Source organism: Malania oleifera, chromosome 1 (assembly GCF_029873635.1).
Source record: "Malania oleifera isolate guangnan ecotype guangnan chromosome 1, ASM2987363v1, whole genome shotgun sequence".
NCBI lineage: Eukaryota > Viridiplantae > Streptophyta > Magnoliopsida > Santalales > Ximeniaceae > Malania > Malania oleifera.
Genome location: NC_080417.1, coordinates 85,164,461 through 85,191,383, shown reverse-complemented (window position 1 = coordinate 85,191,383; position 26,923 = coordinate 85,164,461). Strand labels below are relative to the sequence as shown.

General features: G+C 37.2%; 1 protein-coding gene across 3 annotated transcripts; it reads left to right on the top strand.

The window, feature by feature from the left end:
- Window positions 1-811: 811 nt before the first annotated feature.
- On the top strand, window positions 812-26,923 carry LOC131159824 (probable inactive ATP-dependent zinc metalloprotease FTSHI 3, chloroplastic). Of its 3 annotated transcripts, XM_058115005.1 has the most exons (5): window positions 812-1,023; window positions 1,183-2,394; window positions 25,210-25,533; window positions 25,967-26,267; window positions 26,571-26,923. In XM_058115005.1, the coding sequence occupies exons 2-5, from the start codon at window positions 1,195-1,197 to the stop codon at window positions 26,762-26,764; spliced, it is 2,019 nt and encodes a 672-aa protein (XP_057970988.1). In that variant the 5' UTR covers window positions 812-1,023; window positions 1,183-1,194; the 3' UTR covers window positions 26,765-26,923. The 3 variants fall into 3 exon arrangements, with proteins under 3 accessions (XP_057970988.1, XP_057971004.1, XP_057970996.1); XM_058115021.1 differs by lacking the exon at window positions 25,210-25,533; XM_058115013.1 differs by having other exon boundaries at window positions 812-2,394.

The window sequence follows — 26,923 nt, the reverse complement described above, 5'->3', positions numbered from 1 at the left end:
ATATATAAGTACATAAGTAAATATATGTTAAAAATATTTATATTATATATAAATATAATATATTTATTTATATTATATTTATGAATGTATGTACGGGTGGCTTATTTATTTATTTATTTGTAAGACAATTAAGTAATGATACACTAACCAATGAGATTAAAAATACGTAATATTCCAATTAATGGGAATTTAATAGAAAATCTTAAGAATTTTTACAAATTAGGGTTGGAAATATGACAACTTCTTGTTTATTTTGTCCTATTTTAATATTATAATATAGACATATTGCATGATACTTATCATGCAAAATGACCCAAGATAAAATTACAATAAATGTCCCGAACAATTGAATGTGTGTGGAAGGAGAATTGAACTCTCCTCTCCTCTCACGAGATCATGTATTCAAACCCTCCCGAGTTCATTTTCATTTCTGAATTCCTGAAATTTACCTCCTTTTGAAGTTGTGGAATCGACTTCAAGGGGCACGAGATTAGTCACGTGGATCATAAAACGGATACGTGGAAATCCGGTGCGTAATCCAAAAAAAAAAAAGGAGAATTGAACCCTCATCTTTCTAAACAAAAATAGGGTCGTGAAAAAGGTTAGAGTTTGAGTTTTGATGCTATAATACCTTTATATTTGAGTGGAAAAAAATAGAGAGATGAACTATCGAGTGTTCGAAAAGTAAAAATATAAATAAAAGAGTGGGAAAAAGAAAATGACTGCATGGATTATGAATAATTGGGCGGACATCATGTGACGGGCTTATGCGTTTCGCTCTTTATATTTTTTTTCACGAAGAGCATTAGTCATCTTGAATTAAAAATAGATTTGACATTGTAGAGGTCAGATCTTCCGCTCACACCCACGAAAACAGGCGTGCCTATCCGCGCGAGTGGATAAAACCTTCGTGTGGCCGAAACACCTGAATTCTCGACGCGTCTATGTTCATTGCCCTGAACACACCAACCAAAGAATGCCCCATTTCCTTTCCAGTTTCCGTCTCCAAGCTTACTGTGCAAGGTATTGCCTTTTTTTTTTTTCGTCCTTTTGAATCCCCATCGTTGGACACTCCTTCAGCTATTTATGATTTTGCCGTTTTCCAGAATTAGTCACCGGTCATTGGGTGCAGGTATTTAGTGGGTTCTTCTAATTTATCCCCGTTTTTCTGTTTTGTTTTAGAATGAAGATTTGATGTATAAAATGGCTTCTTTCTCTGTTGTTTCTAATGATGGGCTGTTGACGACTCGAGAGAAGTTCAAAGTTCATATAAAGAAGAACGTATCTTTGGGAGGCTGCAGAGGTCTGGGTTGTTCATTGACTACCCCATGCTGTAGTTCAGCCTCTTCTCGTTCGTTTGGGTCTGGTAATTGTTGTAAGTCTCTATATAGGTTGGTCTATAACGGTAAAGTTAGGCCATTGATCAATGGATTCAGTCCAGATAGACGAACCAAGTTGGGGAGACGCAGATTATTCGAGAGAACTTCATTTTCATTTCCTTTGGTGGGCATTGGTGATTGTAATCCTCAGCCAGGGTTGTTCTGTAACAGAATAATTAGGTCGGTGATTAATGGGAATACTGGAGATAAAGAAACTCATTCGGGAAAAGGAGGAAATGGTAATTTCAAAAAGCGTTTCTCGTTCAGATTGCGACCCAGGTTGCGATTGTTGTCCATAAGGTTGAGAAGGTTTTCAGCTCAGTCAATGTTGAGGGACTTGGGGACATTTGTGCGTAAGAATATGAGGCGACTGACAATTTCTACCTCCATCTCTGTCACATTGGTGTTTTGTTATTTATTTATGAACTTGGCAGCCTTGCCATCTCCAAGAATTGTTCCATATTCAGACTTGGTAGTGAACCTCCAAAACGGCTATGTGTCAAAGGTTCTGTTTGAGGAGGGTTCTCGTCGTGTATATTTCAATAAAAATATGAACTCTAAGAGTGTTGAAAATGCACAAATGTCAGAAGATAAGTCATTGGTGGTAGATGTTTCAAATGAGAATGTGGTTGATGCAGTGGCAAGCGATGATAGTGAAGGTACGGGCAAAATAATGAATGAAAATGTGTTGAGAAAATTTTTCAAGACTCGTGTTTCTGCCCCTGAGTGGCAGTACTGTACTAGAAAGATAGATCATGATGAGAATTTTCTTCTCGGTTTAATGAGAGAAAAAGGAATCATATACAGTTCAGCTCCTCAGTCATTGTTTATGTCTATAAGGAGCATTTTGGTTACCGTTTTAACTCTATGGATTCCATTGACTCCTCTAATGTGGCTTCTCTATCGTCAACTTTCTTCTGCTAATAGCCCAGCAAGAAAACGACGTCCTAGCAGTCAGATGATCAGCTTTGATGATGTGGAAGGTGTTGATGCTGCTAAGGTGGAGCTCATGGAGGTAAACTGTCTATCTCTTGATGTTACATTAGCTAAGCGAACTTACTGTATTTTTGTTTAGCTCATGGAGGTAAACTGTCTATGATGTTACATTAGCTAAGCGAACTTACTGTATTTTTGTTTATTCGATTAGCATAATGTTGATTCAATACATGTTGATTAACTATGGAAGTGGAGGAGTATCATGAATGTTCATTTTCTTGCTTTTTGCGTAGTTTAATTAGAGTACAAATAATTAATCAATATTGGTTTAGTTTTGAGACTACAAAGAAAACTAGGGATTAATTCATCATACAACATTACTAAACCTGAAAAATGCATTTATTGTTCTTTTTTGCAATTCTCTATTCTTAAGTAGCTTGCTATGTAAAATCATTTTGTTTTTGATACTCTCTGCGTGCGTGTGTGTGTGTGCACGTCTTATAGCGGAGAGGCTTGAACCTAAATTGATTGGCCACTTCAGGATGCTTGGTGCAGCAGACTTCTACCACGTGTTTCCACTTAAATAATGATTTGATCCTGTGAGAAATTGAATGCCAATGATGTTGGATTGATGACCTTTTCTAGAGCTCACCTTTGTGCTGACCGCTGAGCTGCTTGGGGGTGGGGTGGATAAATAATGTTATACTGTTGTCATGAAAATTATTACATGGTATGAGCATGAAACCTCTAAACAATTCACACATGATTGTAGAACTGGCCATTTGTGCGCAATCCTTAGAATACTATAACTACTTGTGCATAATAAAAGAACATTTTGTCTTAGAATCCAGATATAGATATTAGATCTTTGATTGAAGGCTGGATTAGCAGATACTTTATGACACAATTAAAATGTTCTTTCTGAAGAACTCTCAATACCCCCAAAAGCTGTTGCGTTCTTCTCACTTTCTCCAAATTGTGCAGTATAAGTCAGCAATAAGCTTTTTATGTGACATGGCCTATTTTATTCCCATATTTGCATAGTCAAAATAAACAAATAACACTTTTTGACCAGTTAGTGTTCTACCTTCAATGCTTCATTGAGTAGTTTGTGGTCAAATTTTTTTTTTTTATTTAAATATTTTAAGAAAGAGCCGGTAGCCAACCGCATAGCGGCCCGTCTCAAATTTATTAATAACCCTCACTTATGGCCGAGGAAAATCGTGGTTACAAGCAAAACCTTTGGGAGAAAACAAATGAACAATAAAACCCTCCTAAAAACTAACCACAAACCTAAACCAAAAACAGAAAACCAAAACTACACAAGCCAAACCAAATGGCCCACAACCTACCTAAATCGCACAACCAAGCAAACTACACAAACCTAACGTCTAATTGGTTCAATTTTGAATCCAAATGATAGGCAATAAACCCCAGTTTCTGAGGTATGGCTGACGGGTTCTTCTTCACTGCTACTTCACCTTCCATTGGCTGCTGTTCCCAATGTTTGTTCATATCACCAAAGGTAATTTGATGTTAGAAAGATTCTTGTTGTGTTGGTTTTTAACTGGATTGCTGGTTGGTGCATCCTGTTGCCTTCTTTCAGATGAAAACTGCTCTGTCCTGTTGTTTGGGATAGTTTCTTTGGTTGCTTGGGTGATGTAGTTGCTGGATGGTGTGATTTTGTATTATTTTACTTATCTCAGGCTGCTGGATTTATGGTACTGCTCCATGGCTTGATTGCTGGTTGCCATGCATGGGTTTTTGTGGTTGTTCAGGTTTTACTTGCTGGGAACAGTTGTTGTCAGATATGGCTTTTTATCTTTGGGTGATTGGTGAAATGCTGTTGTCAGTTCTATGTGGTGTAATTGATTTACTCTTTGGTGTATAATTTCTGATTGGTGATTTGTTTTGGTGTTTAGCTTATTGTAAGTGCGTGGAACAATGAGTTCATATGGTAAATCTGGGGTAACCAACTCTGAAGGTGTTGTGATATATTGATTACAATCCATTGCATATGAATTTTATTAAATAGAGGGAACTAAATCTTCCAGGAAGCTGCTGTTAAAATAGCTCTTATTTCAAAGTCATGATCTTCCATATGTAAAATCTGGTAAATAAGTTGAGGGGTGCAAGAGGATGCCCAAAGTTGTACCATATTATGGAATGGTATGGAACCACATATCAGCTGCTATATTTTGTTGATGATGCTTGCCAAGTTGGTTTTGGCCTTTTGGGACCATTTCAAGGAGTTACATTCAAGTGCTAGCGATATTAGTTGAATCCATCAGGCATCATAGCCCTATTTTAAGATGGAGTAAGGAGAAAACAATTTAAAGAGTTTTGTTTTGAGGTGCGTAGATTTTTGATGAGCTAGATTGTTTAAGCCTATTTCTTCTGATGTTTCAAAGATGTTCGCAATTGGATGATTTTATTATGGTTCACTTTTTATGGTGCCTTCAAACTGAATATGGGCCTATTTGTGCACAGATCCTTGGAGTCTTGAAGATCTTTCTTTGAGTATAAGCAACCTTAGTTTAACAAATTGAATCCCAATCTATAAACCTTCTTGATAAATCTACATTTTTTGTTGAAGGTGATCAAGGTGATAGAGGAGGTGGCAGCGGTAGAGAAGATAGAGGAAGTGTTATTGAGATAGGAAGAGGAAGTACCAGGGATGAGCAAAAATTTAGTTAGTTTGGTTTTCATTTTCCTAATTTTAGGTTTTTAGTTTTCGGTTCAGTTTTAGGGTTTAATATGTTTGGTTAACCAAATTAACTGATTAGTATATATTAATAATTAATAATTAATAATTAATAATTATATATATAATTTTATATAAATTTATATATATATTATATATATATATATATATTGTGTATGTTATGTTATTAAATTGGTTAAAATTAGTTAAGCGATTTAACTAAAATTCGGTTCGGTTAGTGTAGAAATCTTGAGTATCTTGAAGTATTTTAGGGAAGTATATATGTAGGGGATTGTATATTACTAAGAGAGATTCTTTTAGGAGACTGTTTCCATATTTAGTTTTTGCCGATTGTATTATAAATACTGTATATTGGTTTGTACGAAATTATTCAAGAAATACAGAAATTCCATTCTATTTTCATGGTATTAGAGCTAGGGTTTCTAAACCTTAGTTAGCAATGGCAGACGGTGTTGTCAATAGCAGAGCTCCGTTGTCCAATCAATTCCTCGATGTCTGCTCTCTATCTCAACCGAAAACCGCAGTCGGTGGTGGCGGTGGCGATGAGCTCAACGTAGACGACATCTTTTGGACTGGTGATGCCGGCACGGATCAGGCGCACTGTCGACATCATCCTAGGATTCCGCGAGCGGAGAAATCTGGCATTCTAGCCGCATTGCCCGACGATGACCGGGATGGGATTCTCAGAGGCTGCCCGGTCTTGTGTTGCGATGCTTCAATTTCCTCACTGTCGTTCTCATCGTCGTCGCTGTCGTCATCATCATCATCATCAAGGACGATTCCTTCCACGCCAAAAACCCTCTCCAAGCAAGCACGAGAGAGTGAGCCCTGAGTTGTCGCAATCGATGCCTTCTCGGAAGTTCCATCAGTTGGCTCCGATGAAGGTGCCAGTGCTATCGAATGGAAGGCCTTTGATTCAGTAGTTGAAGCTCCATGAGCCAAAAAACCTTGGAACATCCACAACAAAACTCGGCCATTCAAACGTCGATGAGTCAGGTTCGCCTCGAGTTGCAGACATCATCTGGCGGCAGATGCAACCGTCACCCTCAAGTCACAATCGCACAGTCACCGTCCTCTCACAATCGCAGCCCCTAGAAGACCACTACTACAGCTGCAACTGTAGTGGTCATTTGGGATACTCAACAAGCAGGGATGCTGATCGCCTTCTTCACTCTATCAGGAGGCCAAATCCGGTGTCAAACATTGAACCTGACCTCTTTTGCAACGACGACGCCCCCGGCTCCAAATTGCTGGATCGCCATTTGGGGGAAAAGCACTTCCAGGGCCTGAGGTAATTTTTCCACACGACAGGCTAACCGAGATATTGGCTTCTTCCACACGTATTCCTTTTGGTTTGTTAGCCCATCGAGGTAATTTTTTGACAGCCTTAAATACCATCTCTTATTCCAAATCATCATGTTTAGTGAAAGGTTTGGAAGTGGGGAAGGAGGAGATTACGATCTCACACCTTTAGTTTGTTGATGGTACCATTTTTTTCTTGGAGGATCATAGGCCCTCTTTTTTGAATATTTTGGGGCTCCTCCATATTTTTGAAAGGATTTTAAGGCTTAAGATTGATATGGGGAAGAGTATTACAATGGCAATTAACGTGCCTGTAGAGTGTGTTCGAGAGTTATCTTTGGAGATAGGGTATTTTGAGTTGGAGTGGCTCCTATCTAAGGGTTCCTTTTTTTGGGGGGCGGGGGGGTGGTATTCCTAGGTAAGTCAGCTTTTGGCACCCGGTAGTTGAGAGAGAGTGCAAGCATCTACATGGGTGGAAGGGAGCTTTTTTTCTAATCCAGGCTTGTCATTCTAGTATTCCATTGTGTTTTCTTTCTATTTTTAAAATTTTAGCGGGCGTTGCAAGCAAGATCAAGAGAATTATGGGAGATTTTCTTTGGCCAGGGGTAGGGGGTTTTAAGGACCATTTGATAAGTTATAAGGTAGTTTGTAGGTCTAAACAAGAGGGCAATTCGGGTCTTGGAAATTTGGTGTCTAAAAACATGGCTCTCTTGGCCAAATGGCTTTAGCGCTTCCCTTTAGCGGATTCTTCTTGGGATACCAAGTTGGGTTCTAGATGTTCTTTGGAAGGTTCATGGAAAGCTATTTCTTAGATTTACCCTCATTTTTTCCCCATACTAAATTTGTGTTGCATTAGGGGTGTATTATTCGTTTTTGGAAAGACTTTTGGTTGGGGAATATTATCTTGTCCACCTCTTTTCCTCACCTATTTCAATTGAGATTAGGATTGAATGATCCCATCTTCTCTTCCTTGTTGATTCTTATGGTCCTTTACCTTTTTGAAATTTTCATTTTAGGAGATCCTTTAATCATAGGTAAACAAATTAGTTATCTTCATTGTTGGTCCTATTGAATATTGTCGGGTATCCTCGAAAGTTGATAGCTGATCACTGCTGTTGAATCTCTTAGGGATCTATTCTTGTAAATCTTTTTATGAATTCTTGATTAGCAGCAACTTTTCCTACCCACTCTACAAAACTATTTGGAAGGCCAAAATACCCCCTAAAATCAAAGCTTTTATTTGGTTGGTTGTGCTTAATAGGATAAATACTAATAACTTGCTGATCACTGCTGTTGAATCTCTTAGGGATCTATTCTTGTAAATCTTTTTATGAATTCTTGATTAGCAGCAACTTTTCCTACCCACTCTACAAAACTATTTGGAAGGCCAAAATACCCCCTAAAATCAAAGCTTTTATTTGGTTGGTTGTGCTTAATAGGATAAATATTAATAACTTGCTGTAGATTAGGAGGCCTTTAAAAGCTTTCTCTCAAGATATATGTGTTCTTTGTTTTAACTGCTCGGATTCGCTCCTTATCTTTTTTTGCATTGTAGTTTTGCATGAAAGGTTTGAAACAAGTTATTCAGTTATTTTGGAGAAAGTTGGGTTTGTCCCGGGATAGTGGAGGAGTTTATGGCAATATCTTTTGTTGGGATTGGTAGGGAGTAGGAAGGAAAAGCACTAAGTGCTTTATTTGCAGTATTTTGGGGTTTGTGGAAAGAATGAAAGTCACGTATATTTTTAGGGAAGAAATTAGCATTTTTGTTGGTGTGGGAAAAGATTCATTTTCTGGCTTCTCTGTGATGCATGGTTAGTAGTAATTTCAAGGGGATATGCTTTACAAATATTCAGCAAGATTGGCATTCTCTGTTGACTTCGTAGGCTATGCTGATTTCCTTGGGCTGTTTTTTTTTTTTTTCCACTTTTTGGTTTTCTTATTTTTTTTTCCTTGGGGTTCCCTAGGCTTTGTTAAGGAGATGTCTCTTCTCCTCATTGTACATTCTTATTTTGTCTAAAAAATTTCTTTTGCTATAAAAAAAATGATATGCAACTTGTTATTGCACAATTTCTTAACCCTTTAATGCACATAAGTCATGAGTCTTCTTATTAGGATGAGTTCCTAGACTCTCTTCAATGATCCTAGACACAATTGATACCTCTTCTTGGCTAGGCACGGACCTTGGCTTGTCCTTGATTCCTAGTCGTTGAGGTTTGCAATGAAATTCAAGGTGAATTGCCCACTGTAGAGATTGAGATGCTTGTTGACGACTTAATTTATTTACTATTATTGCCCACACCTAAATCGTGGAATGACTACAATTGTTTACTCTAGAATTCCTTAGTTATTTGACATTTTATTTTATCAAGAATCCCTTTCAGATGATTTCTTCTTCATCCATTGAATATGCGCTCCGCCCACTTTTTTTGCCTCCACGTGTTCATTGACCAAATCTAGTGCACAAAATTTCCTGTCATTCTTGGATATGGGCCGAATGCATATTCACTTGATTTTCGATTAGATTTAAATATTAAATTAATTTCTTATTTGGAAGTAAGTTACTTTATGAAAGTTTTTTGGAGCCTTCTATGTCAGGAATAGAAATGCAAGGAGAATTGCAGAAGGCTTCAGGAAAAGAGAGAGGAAAAGAATGCTCTCTGTATATTGAATATGTACAGCAAGATTACAAACACGTGTTTATATACAATTACTAAAGAATATTGTAACTACCTAAGGAAATACATTATTACCCTTTATATACAACTGGGCAAAAGAAAAGGACAACTAACTAATGGAATCATAAGGGAATTTGAAAAAAGAATGGCAGACTTCATTCTTCGGTTGTGCTGTGTGCTGCTCTACTCTGATTTCCTTTTCTTTCTTTGTATGCTGTGCTGTGTGCTGTTCTGAATTAATCTCCAATATCCCCCCTGGAAGATGGAGCGTAAAGATTTACGACTCCCATCTTGGATAAGTGAAAATAAAGAACTTTCGAAGACAAAGCCTTTGTCATGGTTTCGGCAATTTGAGAAGAGCTAGGAACATAACGAGTGCAGAGGCTTCCATCTTTGATTTTGTCACAAATTAAGTGACAATTGAGCTCGATATGTTTGGTTCTTTCGTGGAAGACAGGATTTGCAGCGATGTGTAGGGCAGCTTGGTTATCACTGTGGAGTAAAGCTGCTTGAGGATGAGGAACTTGAAAGGTGGATAAGATGAACCGTAACCATGTTAACTCAGAATAGGCGGCTGCCATCGATTTATACTCTGCCTCTGCCGATGAGCGTGAAACAACCGATTGTTTCTTAGACTTCCAAGAGATCAGGGAAGAGCCAAGAAAGATGCAATAGCCCCTTACAGATCCTCTGGTGTCAGGACAGGAAGCCCAGTCTGAGTCACAGTAGGCCTCAAGTTGAAATGAAGAAGAACTGGGGAGAAGGAGACCTTGACCAGGGGCACCCTTGAGGTACCTAAGAACTTTCTGAGCTACCAGGAGGTCTGTATCAGTAGGTTTAGCCATGAATTGGCTTAAAGTTTGAACACTAAAACATATGTCTGGCTGAGAGAAAGTGAGGTACAGCAGGCGACCAATCAGTCTTCTGTAAATAGTGGGGTCTGATAAAGGAGTACCTATGGACTTGGTGAGTTTGAGGCTTTGTTCCATAGGAACCTTAGTAGGAGTGCCGCCCAAGGTTCCAGAATCTACTAAAATGTCCACTGTATATTTCCTCTAACAGAAATGTGTCCCTTTAGATGACCTTGCAGTCTCTATGCCAAGGAAGTATCGCAATGTGCCAAGGACCTTTATTTGAAACTTGCTGCGTAGAAAAGCCTTTAAATCATTCACAGTATTGAGATCATCACTTGCGACAAGTATGTCATCAACATAAATGATTAAAGCAACAAAGATGCAATTTGTGTCATGGGTGACAAGGCTATAATCAGCCTTGGATTGAGAGAAACCTGATTCAATTAAAGCATTTGAGAATATAGAATACCATTGTCTCGATGCTTGTTTGATGCTATACAAACTTTTGAGTAACTTGCAAACTTGGTTGGGATAACCTTTGTTGTAACCGGGAGGCTTGTTCATGTAAATGTTTTCATGTAAATCCCCATGTAAGAAGGCATTATTTACATCAAATTGATGTAAATGCCAACCCTTAATCGATGCAATAGCTAAAAGACATCTTATTGTGACCAGTTTTGCAACAGGGGAGAATGTATCTTGGTAATCGACACCCTCAAGTTTGTAGCCTTTGGCTACTAATCTGGCCTTCAACCTTTCAACACTGCCATCAGAATTATATTTAATTTTGTAGCCATATTTACAGGCAATAGGTACTTTTCCAGGTGGTAAAGCAGTGAGTTCCCAATTGTGATTTGCTTCCAAGGCAGCCAGCTCATTATCCACAGCTTGACACCAACCTGGGTCCTTAATGGCTTGTTTATGAGTTTGTGGTTCAATGCGAGTGGAAATAATGGTGGAAAAGGCTTTATATGGATGTGAAAAAGATTGATAGGAAAGATTATGATGCAGTGAAAAGGGTGTACCTGAGGAAGACATAAGCTGCTTGTTCAACTCTGGGATAGGAGCAGTAAGGGTAGTTTGTTGGCAGTGGAAATCCTGCAGATAGCTGGGTGCACTTCTAGTTCTAGTTGACCTGCGAGGGAGGATAGGAGAGGTGGAAGGTGGGGAAGAAACAGGGGAAGAGGAAGGAGAGGTTTGGGAATGGGAGTGCAGTTCCTCAGGAAGGATGGGAGTAGGTAATGGTTGAGTGATGGGAGGAGGGGAATGATCCTGAGGGGAATTAGAGGAGAGGATAGGGTGTGGCATAGTGGTGAGGGGAGGAGAATGCAAGGGCAGAGAAGGGAAAGGAAGAGAAGGAGATGCTGTGTTGGGTATTAGGGAATGGAAGGGAAAAATTGTTTCATGGAATTGGACATCTAGGGATAGAAATACTTGCTCAGTTTGTAAATCAAGTAATTTATATGCTTCAACTCCGAAAGGGTGGCCTAAAAAGACACGCTCTACCACGGGGGTCGAATTTCTTCCTCCCCTGAGATAGTGTAGAGGCATAAGCAAGGCACCCGAAGACTTTTAAGTTTTGGTAACGGGGTTGGGGTATAGAAGATGGTTTCATAAGGGGTTTTATTATGAAGAAGGGGGGTGGGGGCTCTATTAATAAGGTAGACTGCTGTTAGAACACAGTCAATCCAAAACTTGAGAGGGAGATGTGAATGGAATCTTAATGCGCGAGCCACATTCATGTTATGTTGATGTTTTCTCTCCACTGTCCCGTTTTGTTGGGGTGTTTCCACACGACTCTTTTGGTGTATAATGCCTTTGGTTTGATAGAAACCTTTCATTTGGAATTCAGGTCCATTATCACTCCTAAGTATCTTAATTTTTGTCTGAAATTGGGTTTCAATTAGATTGCAAAAGGTGACAATACTAGTTCGGGTATCAGATTTATTTTGAAGCTTATAAACCCAAGTTGTTCTAGGGAAATCATCAACAAGTGTGAGAAAGAAACGGAATCCATCAGTGGCAATGGTGGAGTTGGGACCCTAAATATTACAATGGACAATATCAAAAGCATGTAAAGATGAATGCTCAGAGTGTGGAAAAGGGTAACGATGCTGTTTGGCTAAAGGACAAACAGAACATGGCATTTGATTATGGAATTTCAGATTGCTTGTTACAATGGGGTCAATAATTAAAAGTAATCTAGATGGAGAGATGTGGCCAAGTCTATAATGCGATAAATCAAATAGAGAGGCTATCTGAGTAGCAGAAGCAGAACTGAAGTGATCTTTATGTAGGAAAGTAGGCCAAGCATCAATTAGAGTAGAAGGTGACACCTGTGGATTAAGAAGATGATAAAGTCCACCTCTAACTTCACCCATCCCAATCGTTGTCCAAGATGCTAAGTCCTGAAGAAAGCAAAAATTAGACAAAAAAATTAGGCAGCAGGAATCATGTTGAGCAAGTTGTTTGGCAGAAAGTAAATTAAAATGAAAAGAAGGCACACACAATACATGATTTAGCACTAAGTGCTCAAAGAGTCTCACAACACCAGTGTGGGTAACAACTTCTCCATTAGGTAACTTGACTTAGTAATAAACAGTAGCGGTTATGGATGTGAAAAGAGAGGTACAACATATCATATGATCAGTTGCGCCTATGTCAATTACCCAAGGTGAAGCGTGTGAGTTATGAAATTGCTCTGTGTGTGTGGCGCTGAACAAATGGCCATACTAGAAACTCGAGAGGCACTGACATGATTGGAAGATGGAGATGGAGATGGAGATGGAGAAGGCTGATCAACAGAGAGAGAAGCCATGGGTGAGCTGGTTTCCTTGGGATGCAAAAGAGCAAGAAGTTGCTGATATTGGCTCTTGGTAAGGGCCTTAGATTCAGTTGGATCATCCTCATGATCAACTTCTGGAAGAGCACGAGAGTGGGTGGCAGTAGCTACAAAACTTCTGGATTTCCCATGGAGCTTGTGTCCAGGGGGATAGTCGTGTAGTTTGTAACATTTATCAACATTGTGGCTAGTTATGTGACAATGTGTACATAATGGAGGTTCAACATTACCAATCTTAAAACAATTATCGAGAGAATGGCCTGGAATCTTACAATGGGAGCAATATGGTCGACTAGTTTTCTGGTTATTTGAGTTGGTGGATTTGGGAGGATATTTGGTGGGGTTGTAGGCAGGTCTGGCCATCATAGCCATGAAAGGTCAGAAGGGGCAGATGTGAAGATCATTTGGTCTTGGCGTTCTTGTTGCTGAACCATAGAGAAAACTCGGTTAAGAGGTGGTAAAGGATCAAGGAGCATAATGTGGTCTCTTGTGTTTAAGAGTCAGACAACCCCATGAGGATTTAATAGGGAGCATGCGTTAAATAAGGGAGACCTTGCTTCTGAGGTTTGGAGGAAGGTTTCGGTGGAGGTAGGTGTTCCTTTCCTTAGGCAACAAAGTTGGAAAGAAAGAGTCCAAATGTGGTTTAATAGGGCTTCCAGGTTCTCTCAATTGGGTTCATTGATGGGTTTGATTCCTTGTTTAGTAGTTTGGAGGCTGTGGAGAAGGAGATATGTGGCTAGAATGGGAGGAAAATTAGAGAGTAGTATTGATGTGTGGCTCTCCATTAAGTATTGGGTGGGGGTTTTGAGTAGGAACATGACAGAATTGGTTCAGTTAAAGGATGCGGATGTTCGGATATTGCAAAATCTAGAAGTGCAAATTATGAACAAAAGAATTAAAACTATGCAAAGTGTGAGATGGCTAAAATCGAGGCAAGGGAGGTTGAAACTAAATTTGGATGGGAGCAGCCTGGGGAACCCAGGGTCGGCGGGTGGTGGTGGCATCCTTAGAAACTATACAGATTCTTTTGTGATTGGTTTTTCAAAATATTTTGGTGCTTATTCAAATAATGAAGCTGAATTGAGAGCTGTGTTGGAGGGAATAAAGATTTGCAAACATTTGGGACATACCTGTATCGATATTGAATGTGATTTGAATATTGTAGTTAATTGGATAAGAGTCAGGAAGTGCTCATTGTGGTATTTGTGGGATTTTTGGGAGCAACTTATTGGTCTATTGGAGGGAGTAGATTTTTCGATAAATCATTGGTATAGAGAAGGGAACAAAGTGGCAGATGCCTTGGCTCGACAAGGTGCTAGGGGGAGGAATAGTTTGTTTACAAATAGTAGTAAACTCCCTAGAGTTAGCAATGGTTTGTATAAATTGGAGAAGATAGGTACGGCTTATATGAGGCATGTTTAGCTAATTTCCTTTTGGTTTTAGCTTATGCTTTATGTTGTTTATCTTTTGTTTTTTTTGTTGCGTGAGGTTTGTTTTGTAGGTCTTGTTTTGTTTTGTTATGTTTGGTCTTGTATCCCGGTTTTTGACTGGATGTTGGTGTTGTTCTTTGGGAGATTTTTAACGTATTGTCTTTTGTTATCTCCCATTGATTGTCTTGTAACCATGGTATTCCTCCGCCAAAAGTGAGAGGTTATCAATAAATAAATGGAGGTGCCGCCCTTCTTAAAAAAAAAAAAAAAAAAAAAAATCCCATTAGGGTTTGAATGACACAACCACAATTGTAACGATCATGAAGAACCTTCAATTTTCCATAGTCACAATTGGGAAGAGGGTCATACATAGCAAGCTGTTCCCACAAACCTTTGAGATGACCAAAATAGATAGTGGAAGAATCCCGACTTTGTGATAAACCAGCTAAATCAATATGAGGACTATTTTGTTGAGTAAAATGATCCCTAAGTTCCACCCACAACATTCTGGAATCATCAACTAAAGCGAGACTTGATTTCACAGAAGCACTTACAGAGTTCTGCAGCCAAGACACAACTAGATCGTTGCACCTCTCCCAAGCTTCAAGAAGGGGATCTCAAGAATCAAAAGGTTTAAGAAGCGTGCCATTGATGAATCCGAGTTTGTTCTTTGCACGAAGAGCTCGGCTAACAGCACGCGACTAGCTGACATAATTATCAGCAGTCAGGAGGTCAGAGACCAATGCAGTGGCAGGGTTATCACCATTCTCAATTCGGAATGGGTTAAAAGGGTCAGAGAGATTCAGGTATTGGTCAAAAGAGATCTCTCATTGGAGAGTTTAGAAGCATCATCTTCAATATTGAGTGCCATTGAATCCTACTTTGATACCATGTTAGGAATAGAAATGTGGGGAGAATTGCAGAAGAAGACTTCAGGAAAAGAGAGAGGAAATGAATGCTTTCTGTATATTGAATACCTACAGCAAGATTACAAACATGTGTTTATATACAATTACTAAGGAATATTGTAACTACCTAAGGAAATACATTATTACCATTTATATACAACTGGGCAAAAGAAAAGGACAACTAACTAATGGAATAAGGGAATTTGAAAACAGAATTGGCAGACTTCATTCTTCAGTTTTGCCGTGTGCTGCTCTGCTCTGATTCCTTTCCATTCTATGTATGCTGTGCTGTGTGCTGTTCTGAATCAATCTCCAATATTCTATGCTTGCATTTGATTTCACTAGATCTGTAGTGTTTCTCTTGTTCAACTCTTACTTTGTTGTCATGGAGTAGTCACATGTGAGTTGTATGGATGATTTGGAGCATTTGAGTGATAAATCTTTAATTCGATAACTTATTATTGAAGTCAAGTCTATGTTAGGGAAATCTGATTCAGAAATTAGGGATTTGTCTATATTTAAGGAAGAAGACATAAAATAAAAATGGCGAAGTTACTTCAGTAAGCTATTTAATGAAAAGCAAGTAGAAGGCTTAAACTTAAATTGACAAATAGGAAAAGGGCTTAAAAAACGTGAGATTTATTCTCAAAATTAGTGTTAATAAAGTTAAGTCTGCATTAATAAAGATGAAAAATTGAAAATTTAGGACCAAATAAGATCCCAATTGAAGTTTGCAAATGTCTATATGATAATGAATTTTACGGTTAACTAAATTATTTAATACAATTAATGGAGGAAATCACTTTAGTACCTATATACAAAAATAAAAGAGAAATTCAAAATTGAAAAAAACTATCGTGGAATTAAACTTATGAGTTGTGCAATGAAACTTTGAAAAAGGGTAATTGAACAAAGATTAGGTTACAAGAGGGTTTCAAAAAATCAATTTGATTTTATGCCTAAGAGATTTACTACAGAAGCTATATATCTTTTAAGAGTAATGAAAAAGTTTAGGGAAAATAAGAGACTTACATATGGTCTTTATTGACTTAGAGAAAGTGTATGATAGGGTGCTTAGGATAGTTTTATGGTGGATTTTAGAAGGAAAAAAAAAGCGTAAGTAGTAGGTAAATTGATGTCATTAAGGATATGTACGATGTAGTAATGACTAGTGTTAGGATTGTAGATGGAGAGTTTAGGGAATTTTCAATCACAATAGGTGTACATCAAGGATTTGCTTGATCCCTTTTCTTTTGCACTAGTAATGGATGAACTTACTAAAAATGTCCAAAATAAGGTTCTGTAGCGTATGTTGTTTGCAGATGATATTGTCTTGATTGTAGAGAAGAATCTTATTTAGAATTATGGAGATGAACTTTAGAATTTAGAGGTTTTAGGATTAGAAATAAGACATAATAACATGAAATTTCAGTCATAACAAGAGGATTATTGGAGAAAAGATTAAATTTGATAGTCAAGAAATTAATAGCACTAGTAGATATTGATACCTTGGATTTATTATTCAAATTGAAGAAGATGTAATACAGAAAGTTAAATTAAGCTAGGTAAAATGGGGAAGTGCTTTGGGTGTGTTTGTGATCATAGAACATCCTTGGAATTAAAAGGGAAGTTCTATAAAATGGTTGTAAGACTAGTTATGCTATATAGATTAGAATGTTGGCCAACTAAGAAACTACATATCCAAAAAGTAAACTGGCCGAAACGAGAATGGTGGATGAGTGGTATAACATTAAAAGATACATTAAGGAATGTACATACACATGGTGAGTTAAGTGCAGCTCCTGTTATAGATAAGGTAAGGGAGGGGTGACTTAGATGCCCTGAACATTTGCAATGTAAGACAAATAGTGCACTAGTGAGGTGGAGTGAGTTAGTTATTATGAGAGGCAATAGAATGCATTACTGCTTTTCAAAAAAAGTGGTGAGTTTAATTAGTACTGATGATAAGTGTTGAACTATAAAACTGTTGAAAGTTATAAGTGGTATTTGGTTATGTTTAAAACAAGTGGTATTTGGATATTTTTATTATAGGGTGCTATATGATTATTTTAAATTAAAATATTCATATTTTTAATTAACAATTTTATGAATAATTATTTTAGTTATTTTTTATTAAAATTTAAATATTTTCTATTAAATAAGATAATATAAGATTATTATTTTTAATTAGCAATACTCTTGTTATTAATGTATCTTTATAACATATGACTATCAAATTAATTTATGATGAATAATATTATTAAAATTAAAAATTTTAATTTATATAATGTTAATTTAAATTAATAGATGGTCCTTCGCCGTTCTGAAATTGAATTATATTTTTTTAATGACTAAAATGTCATAATACATAGTGAAATAATATATAATTATTTTATAATATTTTAAATAAAACTATTAATATTATATAACTAAAATTAATTAATAACTATATTAATTTTTTACTTAAAATTTAAGTATTTTTTATTAATTATAATAAAGTAATACTGTTATTTTTAATTAAATATACTCTTATTATAAGTGTATATTTATAACATATGATTATCACATTAATTTATGTTAAAAATGATATTAATAACTAAATTTAAAATTTTAATTTACATACTGCTAATGTAAATTTTTGATAGATGGTTCTTTTTATTCATGAATTATATTTCATTAATATTTAATATGTTATAATACAAAACAAAATAATATATGATTATTTCTAATATATTTAAAAAATAGTTTTTAAATAAAAATTATGTTAATTATTATTTTTAATTAAACTTTTTAATATTTTATTATGAAAAATAATATAATATTATTTTTTTTATCAACAACAATCTTGTTTTTAGTGTATGTTTATAACATATGATTATCATATTAATCTATGTTAAAATAATATTATTAAGTAAATTTGTATTTTTTATTTTTTAATATTAATTTAAACTAATAGATGACTCTTCTTCTTCTTCTTTTCATAATTGAATTATGTTTTATCAATAATTAATATGTTATAATATAAAATAAAATAATATAGATTATCTTTTAATATATATTTTAAATTAAAAAATAGCCACTAAATTTTTTATATATGCAAAACTGATTCAGTGTCTTCTCAAAATTCACTTTTTTTTTTTTAAGAAGGGCGGCACCTCCATTTATTTATTGATAACCTCTCACTTTTGGCGGAGGAATACCGTGGTTACAAGACAATCAATGGGAGATAACAAAAGACAAACGTTAAAAACCTCCCAAAGAAAACACCAACATCTAGCCAAAACCGGGTTACAAGTCCAAACAAAACGAAACAAATCAGGACCTACAAAACAAACCTCACACAACAAAACAAATCAAAAGATAAACAGCAAAAAGCATAAGCAAAAACCAAAAGGAAATTAGCTAAACATACCTTATATAAGCCGTACCCATCTTCTCCAATTTATACAAACCATTGCTAACTCTAGGGAGTTGACTACTATTTGTAAACAAATTATTCCTTCCCATAGCACCTTGTCGAGCCAAGGCATCTGCCACTATGTTCCCTTCTCTATACCAATGATTTATCGAAAAATCTACTCCCTCCAATAAACCAATAAGCTGCTCCCAAAAATCCCACAAATACCACAATGAGCACTTCCTGACTCTAATCCAATGAACTATAATATTCAAATCACATTCAATATCGATACAGGTATGACCAAAATGTTTGCAAATCTTTATTCCCTCCAACACGGCTCTCAATTTAGCTTCATTATTTGAATAAGAATCAAAATATTTTGAAAAACCAAATACAAAAGAACCTGTATGGTCTCTAAGGATGCCACCACCACCCGCTGGCCCTGGGCTCCCCAGGCTGCTTCCATCCAAATTTAGTTTCAACCTCTCTTGCCTCGGTTTTAGCCATCTCACACTTTGCATAGTTTTAATTCTTTTATTCACAATTTGCACTTCCAGGTTCTGCAATATCCGAAAATCAACATCCTTTAACTGAACCATTTTTGTCATGTTCCTACTCAAAACCCCCACCCAATACTTAATGGAAAGCCACACATCAGTACTATTCTCTAATTTTCCTCCCATTTTAGCCACACATCTCCTTCTCTACAGCCTCCAAACTACTAAACAAGGAATCAAACCCATCAATGAACCTAGTTGAGAGAACCTAGAAACCCTATTAAACCACATTTGGACTCTTTCTTTCCAACTTTATTGCCTAAGGAAAGGAACACCTACCTCTACCGAAACCTTCCTCTAAACCTTAGAAGCAAGGTCTCCCTTATTTAACACATGCTCCAAATCTTCTGATTGCCTCATCTCACAACAATTACACGCCGAAACCTGAGAAACCCCCACCCTTCTCACCTTTTCATCAACACTTAGGCACTCAAAAGCAGTCTTCCACATACAAATAAAAATTTTCTTCGGTAACCATTTGTTCCAAACCCACTTAGCCCAATCAAATTTCGGAGCTCTAACTCTGATAACATCCCATGCGGATTTTGTATTAAAGCAACCATCCTTTTCTGGGAGCTAAAACAGAATGTCTGAAGAATTTCTAAGATTTTCCACCTTTTCCATCACTTCATCCGCTTTACTAAACCCTAGAATCCTCTGCAAATTTTCCACATCCCATGCATTGTTGATAACCAAATCTTTTATTTTGATATGAGATTGTGCACCATTTGGACAATTTGCAAACAAAGGTCCCGAATTTAGAAACATATCATACCACAATTTTACATCTCCTTCTCTAACCTTCTACTTAGATTTACTTAATAGTTCAGGCATATCCTGCAGAACTTTCCTCCAAAAGGAAGAATCCGATCCATGCGATTTGCAAAGAGCAATATGTCCTCCTTTCACATATTTAGCTTTAAAAAATCTAGCCCATAAAGAATTCTGCGTTAATAAATGCCAAACAAACTTCATGAACAAAGACCGTTGCACTTTCGAAATGTCCCTTACTCCAATACCCCCTCCTCCACAGGAACACACAATTTCTTCCAAGCCCTTCATTTCATTTTTTATTTTCCATCCTTAAATCCCCAGAAAAAAGAGGCAAACATACCCTGAATTTTTTAATCACCAGTTTCGGTACATTTAGAATAGCTAACAGATGCAATGACATACTTGAAAGCACATGTCTCAACAAAACAAGACGACCTCCTTGAGACAACAGTCTACTTTTCCAGCCCTCAACTCTCTTACTAATTTTTTGGATTAAAGGGTCAAAATGACAGCCTTTCAATTTACTATTCACTATTGGCACACCTAAATACGTAAAAGGAAATTTACCCTCAATAAAACTAGTCTCTTGAAAAATTTCTCCTTTTCTCTGAACACCCAACTTGTTTGAGAAAAAAATAGTTGATTTATCTTTATTCACCCTTTGGCCAGTCCAGTTTTCATACTCCTTAATCACCTCCATTATCTGACTAACAGATTTTTTTCCAGCATTAGCAAAAATAACAACATCATCCGCGTACATTAAATGCGATATAATAGTTGCACCACACGGGTGTGCAAATGGTAAAATTCGCTTCTCAGACAACTAATTTAGAAAGAATTTCTTCCATGATGATGAAAATATACGGCAACAACGGATCCCCTTGCCTCGAACCCCTTTTTGACTTGAAGAAACCTCTATAAGTGCCATGTATCATGACAAAAAACCATGGAGTGGAAATACAATTCTGAATCAATTTACAAAACCAATTTGGAAAACCAAGAGCCTTAAAAATCTAATCTACCACCTGCCACTCCACTCGATCATACGCTTTGCTCATATCAAACTTTAGCATTATATTACCTCCTCTCACCCGCCTATGTAATAATTTTGTCATCTCTTGAGTAAGCGTTATATTTTCAAAAATACTCCTCCCTTTCACAAAAACACCTTGTTCTGAAGATATTAAATCACTCATCACCAACGAAAGCTTACCAACAAGTATTTTGGAGAAAATTTTATAGATTACATTACAAAGGCTTATCGACCAAAATTTATCAAAAGACCGAGGATCCTTTACCTTAGGAATAAGCACTATGTAAGAGGAACAAAAATACCGAGGCATCATATCACCTCTGAAGAATTCTCTTACCGCATCCATCACATCATTTTTAATAATCTTCTAATAGGTAATATAAAAAGAAGACCCAAACCCATCCGGTCCCGGGCTACTATTCACAGAAATAGACGAAACAGCTTCATAAACCTCCTCCTCGGTCGGTTCTTCCCTCAGCTGACCTATAGACTCCTCAGAAATTATCGAATGGATGATATCTTCCAGGTTTGACCTTTGCACCGAACTATTTTGCCCTGAGAATTGCTCAAAATACTTCACAGCCTCATCATGGACCATCTGCATATTTTCTAACACCGAACCATCAGGAAGCGTCATTGAATTTACACAAGAATTTCGCCTCTTTTGCGTCATCACAGCATGGAAAAACTTTGAATTCTGATCCCCATCTATCAACCATTTCATCTTTGCTTGTTGCGCCAATCTAGTCTCTTCCCTTCTATACCAAACCTCCAATTCAGCCTTAGAAACAAGGAACTCTTCTTCAACTGATTCCGAGTATTCTGTCTGCAGTAAATTCTCATATTTTTTCACCCTTTCCTCCAACTCTCGAATAAAACTACCAACACGACCGAAGATCTGTTTGTTCCACACCCTAAGCCTTTGTTTTAGCCTTTTTAATTTACCCGCCAATTTACACAATCTTGAATCCGCCACAATGTGTTCTCTCCAAGATGATTCAACCATTTCCAAAAAATATCCATGTGACGTCCACATGTTCTGAAACCTAAAAGGCGCTGGCCCATACCTCTCCATACTCGCACACAGCTGTAATAAGATAGGAGAATGATTTGAAGTATTTTTTTTCAACAAAGAAGTCTTAGCTTCACCATATTTTATAGAAAAAAACATTATTAATCAGTACCCTATCCAGTTTTGCTCAACTTCTTCTCAAACCTTGTTGGGCATTACACCATGAAAATTGACTTTCTTCGAATTTGAGGTCCAATAACCCACAACTATTAATACAACCATTGAATTCAGCCATAGATGAACCCAAGCGAGGTCTATCTCCCACGCTTTCCTCATCTGACTGAATTACATTAAAATCTCCCATAACAACCCAAGCCACGTCAACACTCGACATCCCCTGAAGCTGTTCCCATAAATCTATTCTCTCAATATGATAACATTTAGCATATACAAAAGTAAGAAGCAGAGAGTCTCTATCATCTGTTACCAAAACTGTCACATATTGATTTAAGGTACCCACCCAATCCACTTGAACATCATCTTTCCAGAACAACCAAATCTTCCCACCTTCCTCTACATTAGAGCAAAAGTTAGTAAATTACAAATACATCGCCCACCTTTGTATCTTTTCTATATCTTGAAAAAGTTCCGAGATTGCCAAAATCGAAACTTTCTGATCCTTCACTATTTGTTTCAATCTTCTCTTCGACATGCCCAACTCTCTTATATTCCAAAACATAATTTTGTCAATCATAGGTTCAACTTTTGAGGTACTGCCTTAGACCTCTTAGACTTTCTCACTTGTCCATCATCTTTATTTCTTCCTTCTGATTCACCTACTGTCACATTACCTGGATCAGAATAATATTCTTTTTGAGTATCAATGCAAACCTCCAAATCTCCCTCAGATACCACATCATAATTATCCCTCCACACTCTACCCTCCACTTCACCCTCTCTCTCATCTACCTCCTCCACTAAAATCAACTCTCCATCCTTATCATTTTCAACTTTTCCCCTCCCCCCTTCATAAACAATTCCGATTTCCTGAACAGACCTAGAACAATCTCCCCGTTGTACCTGCACCCCTACCACCCCTGACTTCTGGTCTTTACAACAATCAGCTTTCTCTCCACTATTCTTCTCTACCAAATTAACGTCCTCCACTTTTTTAGTACCCACATTATTATCCTCATTCACAATTTCTTTATTTTTCTCAATCGCCTTCGACGGAGCATTCACGTTTCCATCCTTCTTCTCCTCCACCCGTTGTTCCCGACTCTTCAAAACAGGATCTTCCTCTTCAATTATCATATTCTCTTCCCTACTCACTTCTTTCCGAACCATCCCATCTACCTCCTTCCTCATACCTACCTTCCTTTTATCCTTAGGCTTAACTCTAAACCGGCATACTATTTCAGTGTGACCTTGCCTACAACATTTGTTACAATAGAAACCCCTCTTCTCATATATTACCCTTTGCCAATTCTATTTTTGTTCTACTACCAACGGAAAACCCTCCACAGGATCCTTCTGCAAATCCACTTCAACACATAATCTCACACCCGTGGCTCGTGTTTTATATAACGTGGCATTATCCGTTCCCAAGAATCTACCAAATCTAGTGGCCAAACTCTGTAAACAGTCCATTCTATATAAATGTAAAGGCAGACCTGGTAAGAAAATCCACTGAGGTGCGATTGATGGCTCCTTGTTGACATCAAAATTCACGGACTAGTTAAAAATCCGAAATTGGCATCCTGCCACCCATCTTCCTTCTCGTACCCATGCATGAATGTAGTCCTTTTCCTTTACCAAATGTAACAGAACATGGTAGTTATCCATGAAACTTATCATGGGAACTTCAGAGAGGCCCCAAGATTGGATAATATGCCTTCGAAGGACATCAATAGACGACTTTGCAGAAAGAAATTTAAGCACCAATGCAAACTTCAGATCCTCCGCAGCCTTTTCCATCTCCACATCCGAGAAAACAAAACCTAATTCCCCATTAATTAGTTCCGGTTTCCTCAATGGGATTTTGAATTTTGAAGATGGAATTGGCCTCTTCAAGGCTTCCGCAAACGATTTTCCCCCAACGAAACCTTCCCCCTTTTCGATCTTAACATTCCCCAAACCACTCCCTGTCTCCCGTATACTAGCATCGACACCTCCCTTCAACCCTCTGGTAACAACTACCGAAGATGGTTCAGTCATGTCTAAAAAATAAATTACCTGTTTTCCATATTGACCACCAAAAAGCAAATACAAATAATAAATAAAAAATAAAAAATAAAAAACCAAACCTGCAGTCCCGTAGACCTACGTCTGCTGTCCCCGTATGTCTCTTACGCAGATTCGCCGTCACCACTACGTCTTTTCCCCAACCCTCCTTGCAGCAACGCCGGAGCCGATCACTGCCAACGCCGGAGGCGAAAACGCTGCCACTGCTTCCTGGAACTCCGTTGCTAGGAAGTTGGATCCACTTCGACGACGCGACGACTGGCGAACTCACGAGCGAAGCAAGGCCACAGTTCCTGCTCTTATCGCCGCTTAGAGATCCACCTTCTCAAAATTCACTTAAGAACTCAAAAAAGTGATTTTGGAAAAACACTTTTTGCAATAAGCACTTAACAATACAAGGCAAATATCACTTTTTGTAGAAGTGCTTATTTTAAGTAATACATGCTATAAGCACTTTGTTTTCTAAGTGCTCTCGAATGGAGGGTGGGAGCACTTGAAATTGTCGGGGGAAAATGCCCACGATCGTGTAAATTGGTAGAAAAAGATGCGTTTAGCCAACCCCACATAGTGAGACTTAAGGCTTGGTTTGTTATTGTTGTTGGATTTGTTTGTACTTGGTAAGTATGATATTTTAGGGTTTTTTTTGTCAATTTAGTGTTGCTTTGAGTGTTTTAGTTATTTTGGGGTTTTATTTAATTGTTTTAGGGTCATTTTGTAATTTTTTATTGTTCTGGGGTTAGTTTTAATAACTAGGAGTTGCAAGTTTTTGTGCCCAATGTACAAGGAAAATTGCAAGTCTTTTTTACTGTCTTCTGCGAAGAAAGATAATGGTGACCAACAACTCTGAAGGAAAATTGTTTTGAAAGTTGCTCTTCCTGTCTTATTTCACATGTTATTGCCCCCCATGGATCTAAATCAAAATGAATTTACAGTAGAATGTTTAATTATTTTAATTGTATAAAATGACAGAGGTTGATATGCCTATTTGTAGAAAACCTGAAAAACCCTTTTCCTATAGATATTTATTTTTTGTATGGATCCTATTTTCCCTTAGGTTTCAGAAGAATCAAAGTATTGTTAAAACCTCTTTTGATTCAGTTATCATTTCCTTTTGACTGACAGGTTTCCTTCTTTGTAGATAGTTTTGTGCATGCAAGGGGCTATTAACTATAACAAACTTGGAGCTAAGTTACCTAGAGGTGTGCTGTTGGTAGGTCCTCCTGGAACAGGGAAGACATTACTAGCCCGTGCGGTAGCTGGAGAAGCAGGAGTACCATTTTTTACTGTTTCTGCCAGTGAATTTGTGGAGTTATTTGTTGGAAGAGGGGCAGCTCGCATTAGAGACCTTTTTAATGTTGCAAGAAAATGTTCTCCATCAATCATATTCATTGATGAGCTTGATGCTGTTGGAGGAAAGCGTGGTAGAAGTTTCAATGATGAACGTGACCAAACACTAAACCAGGCAATTTCTCCGCAAGTTTTTACTACTCTGTTATCATTCACTTAAATCCTTAATATTTTTAACAAAACCCAATATTTTGGCATCCTTCTGATTAAATTCTTGTAACCTGATTTTTATGAGCACTATTAATTATATGTGAATGTTATGCATGAGAGCTAAAACTTGAGAACAATTCTATGGAATATCAGGGCTTTTTTTGTGTTTATTACCAAATTTCTTGCTAATTTTTGTGTGGCTTTTTTCATTTATTACCAAGTGTCTTTCTAAATTATTTCTTTTCTTACTTTTAGTTTGCTTTTTCACTATTATGCTTTCCTGATTAGTTATTCAATAAGCTGGTGAATTTGCAAATTCTAAAGTTGAAAATGTGTCTACGACAGTGATTCTGTGTTCTAAATCAACTGTCAAAACTATCTTCTTTTGACCTCTGTAGTTGCTGACGGAAATGGATGGATTTGAGTTGGACATGAAGGTGGTGGTTATTGCTGCTACAAATAGACCAGAAGCATTGGATCCAGCTCTGTGTCGGCCTGGCCGTTTCTCAAGGAAAGTGCTTGTGGGAGAACCCGATGAAGATGGAAGGAGAAAGATCTTGGCTGTGCATTTGAGGGGAGTCCCTTTAGAGGAGGATGCATGTCTTATCTGCAATCTAGTTGCTTCTCTGACCCAAGGTCTTGTTGGAGCTGATCTTGCAAACATCGTCAATGAAGCTGCTTTACTTGCTGCTCGCAGAGGTGAGGTTGACATCAATATATATATTCAAATTTGTAACTGTGCCTAATACCGCATACAATCATAGAAAATGTCCTTGGCACTTTGTAGACATGATAATAGCGATCTACTTCTAAATGTGACTTTGATCTTTGGCATAGCTTGTTTCTACAAAATGCCCCCATTGACATTAATCTGCCTACTTTTCAGTTTTTGTTTTGTTTTCTAGTGGCATTTTTATTGAAATGGAAAATGTAAATTTTATGCTAATAGCTAAAAAACTAGCACTGACAAAAAATGTACGTGATTACTATTCTGAGATCCAGGTGGTGAAACTGTGACAAGGGAAGATATAATGGAAGCAGTGGAGAGAGCAAAGTTTGGGATCAATAGGCAGCCAAATCCGAATGCAATAAGCAAGGAAGTGGGGAAACTGTTCCCATGGATGCCATCTCTTTTGGGAAGAAACCCAAGACAGGATGGCTTGCCATGGCCCATAGGCTACCAAACTCTGAGTTAATGAGTGAGTTTTTCATTCTTTGTTCATTTTTTTTTTGTTCACGTCTGAAATGTCTGATCATTTACTGCTGCTATCTGACTGGGTCAGAAATTTTGATTCTTATTTGTATGCTTATGCTCAATCCATTATTCTTTGAAATGAATGGGGATGGTTTGTTGC